This window comes from Procambarus clarkii, chromosome 2 (genome assembly GCF_040958095.1).
Source record: "Procambarus clarkii isolate CNS0578487 chromosome 2, FALCON_Pclarkii_2.0, whole genome shotgun sequence".
Classification (NCBI taxonomy): Eukaryota; Metazoa; Arthropoda; class Malacostraca; order Decapoda; family Cambaridae; genus Procambarus; species Procambarus clarkii.
The window spans coordinates 41,159,132-41,181,524 of NC_091151.1; the positions used below are offsets into that span (position 1 = coordinate 41,159,132).

The 22,393-nt window shown below is 41.4% G+C and overlaps 1 protein-coding gene across 7 annotated transcripts in view; it reads right to left on the reverse strand.

Annotated features, from left to right (window-relative positions):
- Positions 1-20,845, reverse strand: part of LOC123748458 (lachesin) — a 277,052-nt gene extending 256,207 nt beyond the window's left edge. For 2 of the 7 annotated variants that reach the window (XM_069324810.1, XM_069324774.1), the window contains exons 1-2: positions 20,799-20,839; positions 10,210-11,257 (exon numbers count right to left, since the gene is read on the reverse strand). In XM_069324810.1, the coding sequence (XP_069180911.1) occupies positions 10,210-10,336 (127 nt within the window). In that variant the 5' untranslated portion in view covers positions 10,337-11,257; positions 20,799-20,839. Of the gene's footprint in view, positions 1-10,209; positions 11,258-20,794 lie in introns of all 7 variants that reach the window. The other 5 variants (XM_069324782.1, XM_069324803.1, XM_069324788.1 and 2 more) reach the window with 5 other exon arrangements.
- Positions 20,846-22,393: the final 1,548 nt, after the last annotated feature.

Consider the following 22,393-nt stretch of genomic DNA (forward strand, 5'->3'; position numbering starts at 1 on the left):
TCAAAGTTTTCATTATATATCGCATCAAAGTCTACATTGTATATCGCATCAAAGTCTTCATTGTATATCGCATCAAAGTCTACATTGTATATCGTATCAAAGTCTACGTTGTATATCGCATCAAAGTCTACATTGTATATCGCATCAAAGTCTACATTGTATATCGCATCAAAGTCTACATTGTATATCGCATCAAAATCTTCATTGTATATCGCATCAAAGTCTACATTGTACATCGCATCAAAGTCTTCATTGTATATCGCATCAAAATCTTCATTGTATATCGCATCAAAGTCTACATTGTATATCGCATCAAAGTCTACATTGTATATCGCATCAAAATCTTCATTGTATATCGCATCAAAGTCTACATTGTACATCGCATCAAAGTCTTCATTGTATATCGCATCAAAATCTTCATTGTATATCGCATCAAAGTCTTCATTGTATATCGCATCAAAGTCTACATTGTACATCGCATCAAAGTCTACATTGTACATCGCATCAAAGTCTTCATTATATATCGCATCAAAGTCTACATTGTATATCGCATCAAAGTCTTCATTGTATATCGCATCAAAGTCTACATTGTATATCGCATCAAAGTCTACATTGTATATCGCATCAAAGTCTACATTGTATATCACATCAAAGTCTTCATTGTATATCGCATCAAAGTCAAAAATGATCGCTTAAACTAGTTTTGTTCTGGCGATAAATTTTGAGAATGCAAATTTTCACAAATCGGTTCATCTTTGTTCCCTCTGTTATTAATGTTCTTTTTTGTATGATAAGAAGAAGGGTGAACATATTAATACTGAATAGATCAATTCAATATGAAATGGACGAAATATTTTCGAGATAATGAGTTTTTTTTTGTGTAGAAAAAGATTCGACTTAAGTCGGGTGAAGACAATGCCAACCCCGCCATGCCTCTGCAGGGAGGGGAAATGACCTGGCGGTGTCTTATGTTGCTTATGCTGCTGCATCAGCATTCCCCTCTTTCTCCTTGGGTTCGAATCTGTCTCACCTCCTTCCTCTTCCCCTTTGCCCTCTTTCCCACTGCACCCCCCCTCACCGTGTTCCCCCCTTCTTCTCACTCTTTTCCCCCTATCCTTTCCCCTCACTGCTCCTCTTCTCAGCCTTCTAATCTTTCCTTTCCCTAGTTGTTGTTTTTAGATTCAGCTACTTAGAACAAAAGTTCCAAAGTAGCACGGGCTATGGTGAGCCCGTAGTGGACTCACCTGGCACAGGAGCGGGGCTGTAACTGTTCCTTTCCCTATCCTCGTTCCCTCATGTCTTACCCTTCCCTTCACCTTGCTCCTCATTCCCATCCCATCATCCAGTTTCTGTTTTCCGTCACGTCTCTTCCTTTTCTCACCTCTTGCACCCACCAGCGTCATTCCTTCTGTTACACAGTCCTTAGCTGGGATCTTCTTCTTAAGATGATTTCGGGGCTTAGCGTCCCCGCGGCCCGGTCCTCGACCAGGCCTGCGTTTTGTTACACACCGCCGGGAAGCAGCCCGTAGCAGATGTCTAACTCCCAGGTACCTATTTACTGCTAGGTGAACAGGGGGGGCATCAGGGTGAAAGAAACTCTGCCCATTTATTTCAGCCTCCACCGGGGATCGAACCCGGAACCTCAGCATTACGAATCCCGAGCGCTATCCACTCAGCTGTCAGGCCCCTCAGGTCAGGTCAGATCAGGGGATACTCTCATATCCTATTGCGATACTGTGCTGTCCGATTGGGATATGACTGGTACGTCATCCTATCCGATTAGAGTGAATGAATACACGACTGGGGATTCGAAGGTCATATTCATGACCTAGGTTCACTTCTATCCACTCAAGATAGAAGTGGATTTACTCCTATCCACTCAAGATAGAAGTGGATTCACTCCTATCCACTCAAGATAGAAGTGGATTCACTTCTATCCACTCAAGATAGAAGTGGATTCACTTGTATCCACTCAAGATAGAAGTGGATTCACTTCTATCCACTCAAGATAGAAATAGATTCACTTCTATCCACTCAAGATAGAAGTAGATTCACTCCTATCCACTCAAGATAGAAGTAGATTCACTCCTATCCACTCAAGATAGAATTGGATTCACTCCTATCCACTCAAGATAGAAGTGGATTCACTCCTATCCACTCAAGAGGAGTCTATATTCATCCAGACTGGCAAGCTGTTCCTTCTGAAGTTTGGATACCATCCTGTTATTCCACACTGCCACCTAACCTTGAAAATTATTTAAATTCACCCTCCTCCTCCCGTTCCATGATAACTACCACTTCCTGTTCCTCCCATTCCGGCGTCTTCTCTTCCGGAGTGCTGCCATTCCCCTCCGCTTTCACTGCTCGTCAAAAAATCTTCAAGACACTTTTATGGAAATAGTTCCTGTACTAATTCCCCTAAACTCATATGTGCCTGGGAGCCGAGCAGGGAGCTTTGCATTGTCGAACACGGCTGGGAATTGGCAAAAATGGAGCCCCACTCGAAAATCCTGGATGGCGATCGCGGGAAAAACGGGCATTATTAGAATTCTAGGAACGTTGCGTTGCTCCACGCGGGGAACTTAGCTCTTGTTCCACGGTCCCAACAAGAGACGAGTCGTGCTGTTACTTCGTCTCTACGGGAAACTTGGTTCTTGTTCTACAGCTCCAACGAGAGACGAGTCGTGCTGTTACTTCGTCTCCACGGGAAACTTGGTTCTTGTTCTACGGCCCCAACAAGAGACGAGTCGTGCTGTTACTTCGTCTCCACGGGAAACTTGGTTCTTGTTCCACGGTCCCAACAAGAGACGAGTCGTGCTGTTACTTCGTCTCTACGGGAAACTTGGTTCTTGTTCCACGGCTCTAACAAGAGACGAGTCGTGCTGTTACTTCGTCTCCACGGTAAACGGAGCTCCTGCTAGGGGGGGTCTACAGCGAGTGGTAAGTCCCGCTGCGCCTCTCAAGTGGAGCTGTAATGAAGTGCCGCAGTTTGTAACGAAGCGCAGCGCGATTATCGGAGTGTAATTGCCTACGGTTTGTCTTCAACTTCTCTCCTCTAACCCCCCAACCCCCCTCCCCTATCTCCCCTCTTATCTCATCTCATCTCTTCACCCAATCATTTCTTTCCTCTCATCTCGTTTTCGCCCTTCGAGAAAGACACCCAACATTAGCGCCATAACAATGTCTTAATGAACTTAATTGTCAGTCTTGAAGTGTGAAGATTAACTCTGAATTTACACCACACGTTTCGAACCAGTTGATTGAAACGTTGAGCTCCATGATAACAATAACACGCGCTTTTTATGGCATTTTTTTCGTGTTTGTTTTGGTCTCCTTAAGGCAGCGTGTGGTTATTAGGAGCTTAAAAGCACCTGAGGATTCAAAGTGTCATTAACACGAACCCTCCAGCTCATTTCTGGCTCGAGAGATATGTTGCAAACTTGAGTTCACCGGGTTTATCGCTATCGTTAACGACCCGTGGACCGGGCTTTTCCGATATCTCAAACTGGCAGTAATTTTTTGGGGGGGCGTCGTAGCCGTGAACTGGTCGAATTATCTATTGCGCCACATTGGATGATCAAAGTTTTGGAATTCACTGCTTATATATAGGAGTCTCGGGGCGCTGTTACTGCACTTGCCGACCGTCTTTTGTTATGCTGCCGACTGCATTCATTGTTGCTTTATAGCCGTTGTTCTTGCTGAATTTATTATTACTATTATTATTGTTTTTAACGTGTTCATATCAACGTTATGGTCGGAGGTTTTCTATAATTATTGATCTATATTCTTAAGTGCATGTAACAGAGAATAGAGACAGAGAGAGACAAAGAATGAGTGAAATAACACACAGAAATCACAATAGCTTGATGCATCAATGAACAAATCCACTTATGAAATGAGTGAAATGTTATAATATATGGAGGAAAAAGCGCAAATGTTACCGTTCTCTATAATAAGAACCTGTGAAAAGTGACTCGATAAAATAGAGGAATACCTCGCTCCAAAAAAGGTTACTTTAGAACGGTCATGAAAAATTCAGGAATCGAAAAAGCAGGAGTGAGAAAGAAATGGTTGGAGAAGGGAAGGGTGGGGGGGGGTGAGAGCGAGCATAAGACCTAGCTCTGGGGACCCAGTTTTTGTTCTAAATCTAAATTTATACAATTTAAATACTTTGTGTCTTTTCTTATTTGGATTCATATTTCATCATGTTGTGTATGTCCCCCTTGTTAAACCCTTTCATCACTCTATGTGTGGCTCCTTATCATACCCTTCCATCACCTTATATATACCCCTATTGTTACAACCTTTCATGGTTGTATGTTATCCACCTAGTTACACCCATTTTCACCCTTCGTATTGAGCCATTTCCTCGTGTTCACTATATTGGTGCCCTTTGATTTAAGCCTTTGTAAATAGTTTAAATCTAGTTCTCCTAGTCTGTGCAGCGTTTCAAATTCAATGGATTAACTTAGTCATATTTCTCTGTTTAGTTTCCAAAGAATTTATCTACATTCTACAGTGTAGTTCCCCAAAAGTGTACTTCATAATCATGTGTACATGGGCATATATGCATGTACATGTGTATGTATGTGTGTGTGTGTGTGTGTGTGTGTGTGTGTGTGTGTGTGTGTGTGTGTCTGTGTCTGTGCATGCACCTGTGTGTAAGAACATATGAATCAAGGAAACTGCAGAAGGCCTATTGGCAAATACGTGGCTGCTCCTAATATATATCCACTCAAACTCATTCACATATATATCTAACCTACGCTTGAAACAATCAAGGGATCCTACGTCTATTATATTACCCGGTAATTTGTTCCTCAAATCAACAATTTTCTTACGAAACCAGTATTTATCCAGGTCTTTCCTAAATCTAAACTTGTCCAATTGATATACATTGTTTCGTGATTAATTATATGATGATAAAAACCTTATTTATATTTATATGTTTCTCTATTTATACCCATTTATTCCATTGTACACTTCAGTCATATCATCCTTAACTCTTCGCTTTTCTAGAGAACACAAATTAAGTATTTCAATTTCTCTTCATGTGGAAGAGTTTTAATTTTCGGGATTAACTTTTGTCATGTTACGCTGGGCGCGTTCAAGTGATTTTATGTCCATTCTGTGGTATGACGATTAAAACTGAACTGCATAATGCGGCCTAGCAAAAGCATGATACAGCTAAAGAATAACATCAGGTGTTTTATTGTTAACGTTTCTAGAAATAAATCCCAGTTTCTTATTTAACGTATTTCGAACATTTGTGCATTGATTTTTTGTTTGCTTTAAATTCTTACTAATCGTGACCCCCAGATCCCTTTCTCAATATCAGCAACATCCAGCTGATATCCTGTAACTCTTATCATCATTATCTAGCCTAATAATCTTATATTTGTCAGTATTAAATAACATCTGCCAGTCTTTTGACCATTTCGAAACCCTGTCTAGATCGTCTTGAAGTGATTTTGAGACTCTTTTTCGAGTTTATTTTCCTCCCGATTTTCGTATCGTCGGCAAATTTGCAAATATTGCTGTTCAGTCCTGAATCTAAATCATTTATATATTATAAACATCAGAGGTCCCGAGACAGAGCCTTGTGGCACTCCATTTACAACAGTTTCCTACTTGTAGGATCTTGTTCCCAATCTTGTTGTAGGATCCCAATCTTGTTCTAGATTGACTTCTCTACTCCTTTTGTACCAAGTTTTCTATTTACATATAAGGTTCTTCAGACCTATAATTGTCTATTTGGGGTCATTATTATTCGAGCTAATAAATTTATATAATATACTACGTTCCTGGGCTTGGAATACTAACAAATAAGTTATATTTTGAATCTACATTGCAATCCCTTACTACGTCACCCATTACTAAGTTAATATTTCGTGTGCGTTTACGACTGTGTTTACATTAAACATTGCTACACAACTGGGAGTTGAACCTTAATATATTAAAAGAAGATAAGGAAGGGAGAGGAGACATGATTGCCATGTATAAAATTCCTGGGAGATTGATATAGTATATGGAAAGGTTTAGAATGTGGGTCGATAGAATCCCAGAAGAGTCGTGGAAAAGTAGAGCTACTTTAGCAAGACAAGAGCGATCAAATGGAATGGGAAAAGTAGTTGAATATTTGGTTTGCTATCCCATTACCGGGAACAGGCTAGTCGAGTCCCGCTATCCCACGACTGACTATTCACCAGGGGCCAGATACACGAAAGCACTTACGCAAGCACTTACGAACCTGTACATCTTTTCTCAATCTTTGGCGGCTTTGTTTCCAATTATTAAACAGTTAATGAGCTCCGAAGCACCAGGAGGCTGTTTATAATAATAACAACAGTTGATTGGGAAGTTTTCATGCTTGTAAACTGTTTAATAAATGTAAACAAAGCCGTCAAAGATTGAGTAAAGATGTACACGTTCGTAAGTGCTTGCGTAAGTGCTTTTGTGAATCTGGCCCCAGGGTGCTACCAGCAACAGTCTATTAAACCCTGGTACCTATTTGCTGCAAGGTGAACAGATTAATCAGGTATAAGGAAACTGTGTCCCAACATCTCTCGCCATTTTCCGGGAATGGAACCCAGGACCATTCAGAGGTGAGCCGATTGTGCTACCTAGGTATGGTAGTGAATGAGAGGACCGGGTGTCAGTCTTACACCTGAAAACACGGAACTCTGGAGCTAGAGTCCGACCCTGCACACTCGGCTACATTAGGATACCCTCGAAATACATTACAAGTATACAGGACCAATTTGTTTTTATTCGGGATTTCCCGTTTTCTGCAATTTGTTTACATTTGGAATTTCCCGTTTTCTTCTTCACTGGTAATATTAACTGAACAAACGTGGTGGATAATGCCATATTGACCTTATCATCGTACATAAACACCAACACACACAACCACGTGATTAAGACTCTCTCGGTAATTAGCGATTTTGACCATCAAAGCTCAGCAGCAGTGAGTCGAACTCCGGTCTTTGTTTCAGTAGTTCCGGGGGGAAAATGGTTGACCTCTCAGTGTAGGTGACTAACCAGGTCGAGTGCTTGCATCACGCGGTACACCAAATATCAAAACGCAAATGAATAGATTTGCGATGCTGACCACAACAGTTTGAGAATATGAGGAACCACGGTAGTGTTGAAATCATTGTCTTGACCTGAATCTTCAGCCCATCCATCTGAGACGATAGTACTGATAGTAACTATTTGGTGGAAAGTACCAATATGTAATGATGGACCACCAGTACTCCATTTTTTGTACTATTAATTTTATAAATCTGACAAAAGTAGAGCTAAAACCAAACTTAAATATTTCTAGGCCTTGTCTAGCAAATATATGTTCCATATTATCTTGAGAGGTTATCTTGAGATAATTTCGGGGCTCAGTGTCCCCGCGGCCCGGTCCTCGACCAGGCCTCCACTCCCAGGAAGCAGCCCGTGACAGCTGACTATCTCCCAGGTACCTATTTACTGCTAGATAACAGGGGCATCTGGATGAAAGAACTGCCCATTGTTCGCTCAGCCACCAGCTCCCCAGCCTATTAAGCCTAAAATAGCGTGTATTAGGCTTAGGTTTGCTAGGAGAGGTTAGGTTAGGGTGGGATATAGATCTTATATTTATATTGCCGCTAAAAATGTTTCTGCTTTGTCCAAATTCAGTATCAGAAAAGTCAACGTTCTTGTGGTCCATCGCTACATATTGGTACTTTCCACCAAATGGTTACTATAAGTACTTTTATTTTAGGAGGATGGGCTGAAGTGTTGGTGATTAAATTATTTAAAAATGTTCCCATATCTGAAGATACAAAATGTATTATTTTTTCATATATCTCCTTTTATACCATAAATAATATTAAAAGTATTATTGTTATTAACAATAAAACCATCTCTCTCTCTCTCTCTCTCTCTCTCTCTCTCTCTCTCTCTCTCTCTCTCTCTCTCTCTCTCTCTCTCTCTCTCTCTCTCTCTCTCTCTCTCTCTCTCTCTCTCTCTCTCTCTCTTCCTTCCTGTAATGATGCTTGGTGAACCATACTATAACTCGTCCACACTACAACCTCTGTAACTAAACTCCCTCACAACCTGAATACAACCACCACAACCCGAATTCAACTACCACAACCTGAATACAACCACCATAACTCCACTACATCACAACTCAATCACTTATGTGCCCAATAAAATGTGATTTCACCTTAAAAACATTTAAGAAATTCCTCTCCCAATACTTTTTCTTTATTTATTTGAATTATTTGTCGTAGGAAATTGAATTTTATTTATAGACCATGAAAAACAAATTATCAGACCTGGGAGACAGAGACCTATGTTAATTTGAGAGTTGTGACTTTCGGTAAAACTCTTGACGTAGATAAGAGGATCGTATTCGCTCTCACTCTCGCTCTCTGGAGGTAATTCCTGCCTGGTTTAGTGAACACAGTCACTTGAAACGGTGATTTACAATCGAATTACCTTTTCATAAGGGGCTTTCATACTGTTAAAAGCATCGGATCATTTTTTCCGCTAGCTCTTTAGCTAGCCTAGCTAAAGCGGACTAGCAAGCCTAGCCTAGCGGACCTAGCTAGCCTAGCGGACCTAGCTAGCTAGGTCCGTCGACTTTTAACCCCCTAGAAATATCAACATGTATGTAAGGAAGTACAATGTGTATTCTTATGAAAATTAGGACAAATTTGCCCAAAATTATCAGGTAAATAGAAATTTCTCTGCAAACTCCTTGTAATGGATTGTTCCTGCAGAGATAATATGTGACTTATTGATGGTTGACACAGCTGAGATGTAGGCAGGTGTGTGTACATGTTAAATGATTGTGATGTGTGCTGAGATAGTCACGTGTGTGTATGACGCTTTCAAAGTGGACCACAACAATATTCGTGCCTTCCTGCCTGTCTGCAGAGTGAATATCACGGCTGACGTACGTGGACACAAATTCGTCTCCTCCTTGTAACAAGCGGAAACACACAAGATGTGTGTCTTATCTGTTGGTTTTTAAGCCACTGACCTAATTCAACGTGAGTTTAACTATGACAAAGAGTTAGAGTTATTGTAAATGTAAATTTACATGTAAATATTGTATTGTAAATGTAAAAGGAAACTTTGTACTGTAAAACAAAACCTCTTAACCTCTTGTTATTGTAAACAACTGTTATTGGTAATCCCTGCAATTGTTAAGCACTTATTGTAAACTGTTGGTTTTGTAAGCCACTTGTAAACTAGTGGCTTTTAAACCCCTGGTAGTGTAAATCAGTGCCATTTAAACCACTGGTAGTGTAAACCAATGGAGTAAGTTACTAACATTGTAAATCACTAGCAGGGTAAACCGCTAACATTGTAAATCACAAGTACGGTAAACCGCTAACATTGTAAATTACTAGTAGGGTAAACCGCTAACATTGTAAATCACTAGTAGGGTAAACCGCTAACATTGTAAATCACTAGTAGGGTAAACCGCTAACATTGTAAATCACTAGTAGGGTAAACCGCCAACATTGTAAATCACTGGTAGGATAAACCGCTAACATTGTAAATCACTAGTAGGGTAAACCGCTAACATTGTAAATCACTAGTAGGGTAAACCGCTAACATTGTAAATCACTAGTAGGGTAAACCGCTAACATTGTAAATCACTAGTAGGGTAAACCGCTAACATTGTAAATCACTAGTAGGGTAAACCGCTAACATTGTAAATCACAAGTACGGTAAACCGCTAACATTGTAAATCACTAGTAGGGTAAACCGCTAACATTGTTTGACACTAAAGTAGTGGACTTGTTTCCACTACAAACCATGCATTGTTTGGTGGATAGTGTGAGGTGAACATGTTACAGTAGACAACATTAACATTTAAGTGAATTCTAGTATAGGTACAAAACACAATTTTTTTTTAAGGCTTTTAGGCGTTCATGTGAACTGAAATATAAGTCTCATTACTGTGTGTGAAGCTTGGGTGGTCAAGTCCATTACTGTGAACCAGTTTTATGCCTTTGTGTTCTGAAAAAAATTGTTGGAGTGGTGATTAACACAGGAATATAGTCTTAGATGGCTTAGCCACCCACTAGAAAGTATAGCCTCGCTACAGCACTTGATAAGATCACTACAAGACGGTTATAAGCTCACTACAAGAAGGTTATAAGCTCACTACAAGAAGGTTATAAGCTCACTACAAGAAGTACTACAATGGTGACCTACCTTGTGCGTGTTGAACTACAGACGCCAGCAACCAAAGCTTGATGGCGGACAGGAACCAGTGTCTCTTGGTCAACATTGTGTTCATCGTTGGCTCCAGAATGCAGTTGCTAGATCCTGTATCTCGCATGGATCTCTCTCTCTCTCTCTCTCTCTCTCTCTCTCTCTCTCTCTCTCTCTCTCTCTCTCTCTCTCTCTCTCTCTCTCTCTCTCTCTCTCTCTCTCTCTCTCTCTCTCTCTCTCTCTCTCTCTCTCTCTCTCTCTCTCTCTTCTAGCCTTACCCTCCTCCTCCTCTGTTCTTCTTGTCCTCCGGTTTTTTTTATCTTAATCCAAATTTCGTGTGTGGGTTAGTGTGTGACACCTTGCCTGACCTGTTCCTTCACGGGAGGTTGTGTGGGAAAGCCTGGCGTTGCATGACCTCGGCTCCCCTCCCGCGTCACTTCAAATAATTCATGTATATTCACATGACCTCGTTTGACTTTATCCGCGCGATATGTACGAGACCCGTTCTAAACACCCGCAGTGAACTCTCTCCGACTCTGACGTGACTTGTCCTTGCTGGCCGGATTCTCTCAGCACGGGAGAGAGAGAGTGAGAGACAGAGGGAGAGAGAGAGAGAGAGAAGTGGGTAGAGACACCTGTTCTTGTTTTACAAGTGTCGTTTCGAATAGGCTTTTCCTCGCCAGCTGTTCCAGTAGAGCTTCCTGGCTGTTGCGGTTGAGCTTGCCACAGGCCTTGCAACTAGTGTGCCCAGGCGTTGCTCGCCCGACAGTTGCACCGGCGTCGGGATAGCCTGAGGCTCGGGTTAGACATGACACCTGGCTGTACACTCCCCGGCTACACTCGCCACCGATCACCTGGGCATGGACCTCAAGGTGTACATTGTCTGTAATGGTCGCATACACAGCATGCCCGCGTGGGGGGGGGGGGGTCAAAAATGTTCGAATGGCGTTAAATCAACGCAGGAACAACCTGAGATTAGCGTTGAATTAACGTCATTTGTGTAGATACGCCCGAGGTGGGGGTCTGAGGAAGTCCAGTGCCTGTCTGTCTAATTAATGTATCGGAAAACGCATAAAAAAGGAGATTTATTCGATCTTAAACATAGACATATATTCAGATATATCCAAACTACGTTAGCATCACCCTTATCACCATCATCATCTCCTGCGCCACCTACACTATCACTACACCCCTACAGTACCTTCCTACCCCTCTACCACTACCCCCCGCCCCCTCTTCCCCTACACCCCTACCCATCCCTCCCTCCCTTCCCTACATATTCATCGCCAATCTGTAACCTTTTCCCTTAAAGTAGTTTATGACCAATTTCCCGCTTTTTAGGATAGCGCCCCGCTGGTGAGGGGGGAGGAGGGGTGTGTGGGTGTGGATGAGGCTTCTATGAGGTAGGTGAAGTTGAGACGGCGTGGGTGAGGTTGAGAGGGTGTACTCAGCTGGGTGTGGATGGAAGTGTACTGAGGGAGTGTAGGAAGGGCTTAAAGTTGGAACTTATTTTGGAATTGAAGGAGAAATGGTTGACTTGGGATGGAAAGTATTTGGGTTTCATTTCATACGCCTATTTATTTTGTGGATTTTGTAGGGCTATTTAATTTACATAATTCGTTGACCTATATAATTTACAGGATTTTGTAGGCTATTTAATTTACATAATTCGTTGACCTATATAATTTACAGGATTTTGTAGGCTATTTAATTTACATAATTCGTTGACCTATATAATTTACAGATTTTGTAGGCTATCTAATTTGTAAATTTCTGAAACCTCTTTTAATTTGTAAATTTTGAAGGCCTTCATATATTTTTTCATTCCTTAGGCCAAGCTTATTTGTAAATTAGATAGGCCTATCTAATTTACGTAAATCTATTTTAAGCCTATCTATGTCAATTAGGCCTATCTATGTCAATTAGATCGGCCAATCTAATTTGCAGATTAATTTACTAGTTGTTTCTCTTTCCCAAACACACTTGCTCTACAATTATTTAAAAATGCAGTTTGCAATAGTTTCATTGATCAAATCAGCTGCTTCTCGTACGGAAAACATTTATTTGATATGATTTCGCTGATAACACACACACCCGCGTGAAAAAAAAAAGTTGGTCGAAATTTCTAGTTCATTTAAAGTTGGCTGAGTTTAGCTATAAAATCCACTTTTTTTCCATTAGTTAAAAATGCTATTGTAAATTTACAGCTGGTTTGAGTCTGTAAATAAAATCAACATTCGATCATAAAAAACGAACAATTGTGACTTTTACCTCGAGACCCAAACATAATTATTATTATTATTATTATTATTATTATTATTATTATTATTATTGGAGTCTAATGTGAAATAGAACAGAACCAAAAATACGACATCAATCGGAAAATGCTTTTGATGTTCTGATTTTGCATCAACGTGGACCGTTTTTTTCTGGTTAAAACACTTGTCCCTTGTTGATGAGTCGTAAACAGTCGTTCGTTGATGAGTCGTTGACAATCGTTCGTTGATGAGTGGTTCAAAAGGCTTTCACGTTGATGTTTGTAGACAACGTCCGTCCGTTGATGTTGTAGACAACGAATACGAACTACGACGATTCGTCCGTTGATGTAGACAACGCCCGTTGATGTTGTAGACAACGTCCGTTGATGTAGACAACGCCCGTTGATGTTGTAGACAACGTCCGTTGATGTTGAAGACAACGTCCGTTGATGTTGAAGACAACGTCCGTTGATGTTGTAGACAACGCCCGTTGATGTTGAAGACAACGTCCGTTGATGTTGAAGACAACGTCCGTTGATGTAGACAACGTCCGTTGATGTTGTAGACAACGTCCGTTGATGTTGTAGACAACGTCCGTTGATGTAGACAACGTCCGTTGATGTTGTAGACAACGTCCGTTGATGTTGTAGACAACGTCCGTTGATGTTGTAGACAACGCCCGTTGATGTAGACAACGTCCTCTTAACGGGCTGTTATCACTGTTTACCAAGTTATTGTCACTTATCATTTGGTTATTATTAATATTAAGGTGTTATAATCACTTATGAGGGATGTTATATCTATTATAGGGCTATAATGATTGTTATAGGCATTTCTGTTGTAGAATTATTGTCACTTATAAGAGTGCTATATCTATAATTGATTATTATTGATGTTACTGGGCTATTATAACTTATGTGGTAATTACCAGTGTTATGTGGCTGTTATTTATATTATGGGGTTATCTACCTCACTACCTCAGCTGTCTACCTCTCTACCTCAGCTGTCTACCTCCTACCTCAGCTGTCTACCTCCTACCTCAGCTGTCTACCTCTCTACCTCAGCTGCCTACCTCTCTACCTCAGCTGTCTACCTCTCTACCTCAGCTGTCTACCTCTCTACCTCAGCTGTCTACCTCTCTACCTCAGCTGTCTACCTCTCTACCTCAGCTGTCTACCTCTCTACCTCAGCTGTCTACCTCTCTACCTCAGCTGTCTACCTCCTACCTCAGCTGTCTACCTCTCTACCTCAGCTGTCTACCTCCTACCTCAGCTGTCTACCTCTCTACCTCAGCTGTCTACCTCTCTACCTCAGCTGTCTACCTCTCTACCTCAGCTGTCTACCTCTCTACCTCAGCTGTCTACCTCACTACCTCAGCTGTCTACCTCCTACCTCAGCTGTCTACCTCCTACCTCAGCTGTCTACCTCCTTACCTCAGCTGTCTACCTCTCTACCTCAGCTGTCTACCTCCTACCTCAGCTGTCTACCTCTCTACCTCAGCTGTCTACCTCCCTACCTCAGCTATCCACCCCCCACCCCCCGCTACCTCAGCTATCCACCCCCCCTACCTCAGCTATCCACCTCCCTACCTCAGCTATCCCCCCCCCTTCCTCACCTATCCACCACCCCCTACCTCAGCTATCCCCCCCCTTCCTCACCTATCCACCACCCCCTACCTCAGCTATCCACCCCTCCTACCTCAGCCATCCACCTCCCTACCTCAGCTATCCACCTCAGCTACATCACACACATCAGCATCCTCCTTCACTCCACATTTGCCCCTCCTCCCCTCTAGCCCCATGGGGGCCCCACTCCCCCCTTCCCCCCAGCCCCATGGGGCTCCACTCCCCCCCCCCCCGCCACCCACAGATTTTCCGCTGAATTTGGCTGCTGATCCGCGTTTTGGAGACGGCCATTACCCTCCGCTTTTGTATTCTAGGATGCTGCCTTGGATTTATCGAGCGCTTTTTTTAAAATCCATCGTTTGGTGGATTTACGGATTTGCTCAAGCGCCTTCGTGTTTTTTACCCCCCTAGAGAGAAACTTTAGCTTATTTTCCATATTCACACACACACACACACACACACACACACACACACACACACACACACACACACACACACACACACACACACACACACACACACACACACACCTACTATGATTATATGTCATATATAATCATATATAGATGATATGTCACAGTAAAGGAACAAAAATTACAAAAATAAAATGTTTTTTTTGTAAGGATGTTGACAGTAGGGAAAAACGTTATTGCTGAAAAAAAAGAGAAAACCCGTTTTGTTGACAATAAAAAAAATTTGGAACCAAAAAAAATTCATCTTGTTAAAATAAAAATATTTGTCGACAAAAAATTGGTTGATATATATGTATTATTGTTATTCTGACTCAATGATTGTTGTATGGTTGAGAAAGTTGCTCCTGTGTTTTGTATTGTCTCTCCTACAGCTGAAACTACTGTATTACTGTATTTTTTTATGTATTAGCCAGCAATCTTGTGATGATCATCGCGGTTCACCTGTAAGGTGATCGTATCACCTTACCTCACTGGTACCTCCTACAGCTGAAACTACTGTATTACTGTATTTTTTTTATGTATTAGCCAGCAATCTTGTGATGAGCATCGCGGTTCACCTGTAAGGTGATCGTATGTAATTTAATAAATTTAATAAAATATTGAAAGTTGAAGGTAATTTCACAGTGTCGTTTGCATTAGTCGTTTGTAAACATTACTAATATTGTGTCTTGATATATTTACTGCGTCAAAAATATTTTGATATCGAGGTAAAGTTCGTGTGTTCATTAGTACTTATTTATTATTGTTTAAAGGTGGTTTCTGCGATCATATTAATGTTGTGTGTGTCTGTATATGTTTATAATGCTCTCATGTTAATATGAGAGCATATACATAATGCTCGTATTAACATTATGCCCTCATATTAACACAAAATGCCCTCATATTAACACACAATGCCCTCATATTAACATTATGCCCTCATATTAACACACAATGCCCTCATATTAACATTATGCCCTCATATTAACACACAATGCCCTCATATTAACACTATTCCCTCATATTAACATTATGCCCTCATATTAACATTATGCCCTCATATTAACATTATGCCCTCATATTAACACTATGCCCTCATATTAACATTATGCCCTCATATTAACTCAAAATGCCCTCATATTAACTCAAAATGCCCTCATATTAACACAATGCCCTCATATTAACACACAATGCCCTCATATTAACACAAAATGCCCTCATATTAACACAATGCCCTCATATTAACACACAATGCCCTCATATTAACACAATGCCCTCATATTAACACAATGCCCTCATATTAACACACAATGCCCTCATATTAACACACAATGCCCTCATATTAACACAATGCCCTCATATTAACACACAATGCCCTCATATTAACACAATGCCCTCATATTAACACACAATGCCCTCATATTAACACAATGCCCTCATATTAACACAATGCCCTCATATTAACACACAATGCCCTCATATTAACACAATGCCCTCATATTAACACAATGCCCTCATATTAACACACAATGCCCTCATATTAACACAATGCCCTCATATTAACACATAACACCCTGATATTAATAATAGGTAATGACCTGATTAACCTACAATGCCTCTGTGTTTATACATAATGCCCTTATGGTAATATAATTATCTGATATGAATACATAGAGCGCAGATTTTAACACATAGTGCACCGGTATTTATACATAATGATTTCAGTACATAATTCCGTGAGGATGATACTCAATGCCTTTGGATTAATACATAATGCACTGGGATTAATACATAATGCCCTGGGATTAATACATAATGCCCTGGGATTAATACATAATGCCCTGGGATTAATACATAATGCCCTGGGATTAATACATAATGCCCTGGGATTAATACATAATGCCCTGGGATTAATACATAATGCCCTGGGATTAATACATAATGCCCTGGGATTAATACATAATGCCCTGGGATTAATACATAATGCCCTGGGATTAATACATAATGCCCTGGGATTAATACATAATGCCCTGGGATTAATACATAATGCCCTGGGATTAATACATAATGCCCTGGGATTAATACATAATGCCCTGGGATTAATACATAATGCCCTGGGATTAATACCTAATGCTCAGGCATTGTTAAATAATGCCCAGATATTAATACATAATTAATACATTATACAATCATCATATTATTGTATAATCTTCCGGTTAATGCAACATAGGCATACAATAAGGGTCAACCCCTTTTACCCACTGACAACATAGACCTACATGGAGAGCAACATCCCTATAATATAAACTTGCAACATAGGCCTATAACAATCGTGTCATCATACTATAAACCTGCAACATAGGCCTATAACAATTTTGGCATTCCCATGCTACCCGCCTACAGCATAGGCCTATCAAACCCATGAGTCCGAACCTTATCCCAAAATGCTTGCGTAACTTAACCCTTCTCGTCTCCCATAGGCCTATTTTTTCGGTTTTCTCCCTCGAGATCGTCAGCCTACGACCTGCCTCTTACTCCCGTGAGATCTCTCAGTATTCACGAAGTTCAGGCCAAACCCGCGATCCAATCCGTCGCATTTTTTACGTAATCGACGGATTAGTAATATTCACATTTTCTCTATATACCCGTCGGCTTCGATGGGTTAGGAGGGTTGCTTGGGTTCGTATGTTTCCCGTTAGATAAAACAGTTTTTTTTTTTTTACGGAGAGAACGGGGCTGTTTGAAAATGTATTAGCGACTTGTATTTTAAAAATTGTATCAAGAACTTGGTTGAGCCGGGACAATCAGCCACAGGTGATTGTCCCTCTAACCCTCGTGTTGTTCTGTATGTTGTATGGCTCTTAAATCACAACATATGTGGTTGTTTACATGGTGGGAAATGGCCGGTTAAGGTTACCCGGGGTGATTGTACCCGGGGTGATTGTACCTGGGGTGATTGTACCCTGGGGTGATTGTACCCTGAGTGATGTACCCAGTATGGGGTACACTGAGGGAACAATACAATATGATACAATTAAAGCAAGATACGTGATATAACAGGTACAGTAGACGGGGTACCGTAGATGAGGTACCGTAGATAGGGTACAGTAGATGAGGTACAGTAGATGAAGTACCGGCAGCTTCTGGAAGACCAAAACAATCATCGTGAGCATTGAATGAGCGCACAATCGCTCACATTCTTCCTCAACCAGGAGGGGGATTGTTCGTCAACCGGGGACAGGTTGTTCTTCAACCGGACGTGGATTGTTCCTTATCCGGCCATGGATTACGTCTCATTCGGACGCATGTTCAGCATCCGGCCGCGGATCAACCCACATACGGAAGACCTATCACAAGGTCTTGAATGAGGAATTGGCCGAATCGTCAGTGTCCCTTTCACGGGTCTACGGAGGTTTGGATAACTTCCGGAACTCCTTGAGAAAACCCGCCTAACCGGCTACACGATCTTACGGTTAAGCGGAAGGCCGAAGCCTAGTTTGGCTCGCTTTATCCGGCGTCTACAATTCTCCAGCGGCCGCTCGACCTGCTTCAGCAAGCATGTTGACTTTTAAATGTATCTCGTAGTGGTTTAGGAGAATTTTTTTTGGCTAACTGATTCGTGAATGGTATCACGGATTGTTATATCAGGGGGAGATTATATTAGGGGAAGTTGTATCAGGGGAGATTGTATCAGGGGTGGGGGAGGTTGTATCAGGGGAGATTGTATTGGGGATGTTATATCAAGAGAGGGTGTATGATAGCGTAGTTATATCAGGGGAAGGCTGAATCTGGAGGAAAGCTGTGTCAGTGGAGAGGATATCAGGGGGAGGGTGTCACGATATCAGGAGAAATGATATCTGGTAATATATGCAGGATGGCAATGTTGCCAACCTTTCCGGGTCGTAATGTGAGCTTTCGGAAACAAATTAGACAATCGTTCAGTGAATAAATGTAATCAGTCAAATTGCCTCAATCGCCAAGATAATTTACCACATATTTTGACGAAGATGGCGATGTTTATGAGGCGAATTTTGGCGAGGATCGCGAAATAAGTCAATAAAATTTTGATGGCAAAATGAGACTAACGTAATATTAGCGAAACATGAACGAGCATCATAGTAATGTCAACGTAGCCGGCACATTAGCGCTGACATTAGCAGGAATGCGAAGGGACCATGAGCCAGGGTTCGAGACCATTTGCGAAACATATACATCTTTCCTCGGTCATAACTTAGGTTGTATTTATCAAACAGTTGACGAGCTCTGAAAAGTTACGAGGTTGTTGTTGTTCTAGATGACCTCGGAACGGTTCCAGCCAAAAGATGTAAAGGTTTCGTAAATGGGGGACGTAATTGCTTTGGTCAGTCCTGGTGCTGGTACACAGTTATGGCTGATGATAGTAGTTACCTCAGTGATGTTTGTTGATTATCTTTAGCACGAGCTAATGTGTAATTATTTACATATTTTTGTGTCTATCTAAGGAGATACATAATTACCTTAGTAATATTGGCTTCTATTTTTGGCGTCCAGGAAGATAACATTGCGTTATCTCAGCCAGCAGATATGTTATCATGGTTATCCTTGTCGTGTATCATGACTGGTTACAAAGTACCGTGATAATCCCTAATTATATTGGAGTAAGTATAATTGCTGATGGATGTTGTTAAGTAAGTGTTTTTAAAAGTAATTCAATTACAGTAGTTATTTTTTTCTACTTAAAGATTAAATGTTGTATAGCTTCTCGCAGCCTCTTGAAGACTCTTACACTTATATGTACGAGTAACATATACGTATAAAATTATAAGATATACTTAATATATACATATAAGATATAATACATACTATTGCCTCGTGCTGGCTTTGCGCTTTCTCCTAATAACTTCTCTTATAAAGGCCTATAGAGTGATGGAGTCTTAGTGTTTTCACCTAATTATTCCTCTTATATTGGCCTATAGTCATGCTGCCTAAACGTTTTCACTTTATAATTCCCCATTTATAGGCCTCTTACTCCTGGTTATTTAGGTAGTTAAGTAGTTGTTATAGTTGATGATATATGAAATTGATAATTAATCCGCCTCCATCGCCACAATAAGTGAATAAGTGAATAAATAAGTGAATAAAGTCAATGTATAAACGCTTAGGGACATTGATTCACCGACTTTGAATAGTTTTACACACTTCAAATATTATGTAATTTCAGTATAATAAAATATTAATGAAATTATCAAAAGTTTTAACGCAGTTTTGAAGTGAATGTTGGATTTGTTAATTTAATGAAACCCCGTGATAAGGAGACGTTTTGCAGGTGTTTTAATGATAGGTTGAACACGTGTTAATATGTGTGTTAAGTGATGACATATTCAACACGTGTTAATATGCGTGTTAAATGACGTCATGCAACAATGTGTTAATTACCCAAGAATCGTAATTATATTATTTTACCCTAAGATAACGAGGGTGAGGATGGTGATGCTAACTATCAATTAGTGTCCTTAACAGGCCGAAAGGAACAGTTCACTAATTTACATTTTCATAATTAATATCTTGCGCAATTATTCGCCAATATTGCAACACTGATATATATACAGAATCATTAATGATAACAATAATGTAATCGTAATGTTAATATATTTAAATATAATTAACACTATCATAGTTAATAGTGAGATAACAAGTAGCATTATTAATTTAATATTGTCCTATGTTACATATCCATTTAGGAAAAATCTGTAATATTTATCTCTATCTAACAAATCCAAAAAAATTGTTATACTCCTAAAACCACGTTTTCTTAAATATATGCCGAACAATGTGTAACTTTTAAGCGAGCTTTGTTCAGTTCAACGTATGAGAAAGTCTTAACCAAGTTCATTAGTTCTTTATGGGTTCTAAAAGGTTGAAAAAAAGAAAATGGTTTGTGTCACTAAATGTGAAGGTAAGAATGGTAATCTCGTGAAGGGTGTGACCAGCCGCTGGTCGCCATTACGTATTAACGACAGTTGACATTACCAAACGTCACAGTCACCGTCTCGCGCCCCAAATGTCACACGTTCCAAAGTTTACCATTTGTAAAATTACGAGAAAATGTGGTTGACAGCTGCGATAAAAATAGTTTTGCATCCAGAACGAGTTGATCAGACGAGGATCGTTGGACAAAACACACCTAAGGTGAAAAAAGACTGAATATACCCCGCATGGTGCATTTTTTAGTCTTTGTCCCCCACCCCGTGGCCGTCTCACTCTCACTCACTCACAGCTTCAGACGCGGGCGTACACTCCCCGTGGCGCCTGAGACCCGACTGAGGTGGTAGAGGAGAGGGAGGAACTACTCAGACTCTCTCAGCCCCGCCCCCACTACTGGAGCCCCGCCCACCACACAGCCAAGCTCCGCCCACTGCCACCTACTGACCAGAAGCTCCTTCCGAGGTTTCAGCGGTGGCTTGTGGATAGATAGATTAGTTTGCCACAAAGATAGATTACGGAAGGGGGAGTTGCTTCGACCCCCCTTCACCCCACAAACCCCCTAAAATCCTAAAGAAAGATAATTTAACCGCAGTATCTTACCAAGAAAGCATCTCCGTATCTTTATCACCATCCAGTATCTTCAACAACCAGAAAAAAGATAAAGCGAGCTAAAATACTCCATAGACCCTTCCAAAAGCGACTATTGAGGGCAGTGAGCAATGGTCGTTTGACATACAAATAATGGTTTCACGGTCCTGAGTGTGTGAATTGGCCGGCTTGGAGGGGCTCAAACTAGCTGAAGATATTAATTGTTCTTGCATGTATACCTCGCCATTAGTTCTTGGTGTGATCGAGACGAGAACCCGGGCCCCCAGCTCCACTAACTGCCTGGGGGACCATCAACTACCCGTGGACTACAGTCTGGGGGGGGGGGGGGAACAAGCTGTTCCTGAACTACTGGCTGGGGGCTGAATGAGGGAAGGTACTCTGTTTCATTAACTTTTTCATACTGTGGGCTCTCAACGCTGTGAATTGTAGTTGATAACTTGGTGAACTAGGTTGTTGGTTCTCGCTTCTCTCTCTCTCTCTCTCTCTCTCTCTCTCTCTCTCTCTCTCTCTCTCTCTCTCTCTCTCTCTCTCTCTCTCTCTCTCTCTCTCTCTCTCTCTCTCTCCCTCTCTCCCTCTCTCCCTCTCTCCCTCTCTCTCTCTCTCTCTCTCTCTCTCTCTCTCTCTCTCTCTCTCTCTCTCTCTCTCTCTCTCTCTCTCTCTCTCTCTCTCTCTCTCTCTCTCTCTCCCCCTCTCTCTCTCTCCCTCTCTCCCTCTCTCCCTCTCTCTCTCTCTCTCTCTCTCTCTCTCTCTCTCTCTCTCTCTCTCTCTCTCTCTCTCTCTCTCTCAGCTCTTAGTCATGCTTCATATGACTGATGAAGCAAATGTGAATCATACCAGATGACATGGTCGTGTCCAGCCCAATGACCTCTATAGTCGACCAGGTCTGGCCCAGTGGTTTCTATGGTCGACCAGGTCTGGCCCAGTGGTTTCTTTGGTCGACCAGGTCTGGCCCAGTGGTTTCTATGGTCGGCCAGGTCTGGCCCAGTGGTTTCTATGGTCGACCAGGTCTGGCCCAGTGGTTTCTATGGTCGACCAGGTCTGGCCCAGTGGTTTCTATGGTCGACCAGGTCTGGCCCAGTGGTTTCTATGGTCGACCAGGTCTCACACAGAGGTTATTGATAACACACACACACACACGTGTGTGTGTGTGTGTGTGTGTGTGTGGGTGGCACTCTAAACTCGTGGACCTAGGGACCGGGGTTCGATCCCCCCGGCACCGCCGGAAAAACAAATGGGCAGTTTCCTTCACCCTGATGCTCCTGTTACCTAGCATAAA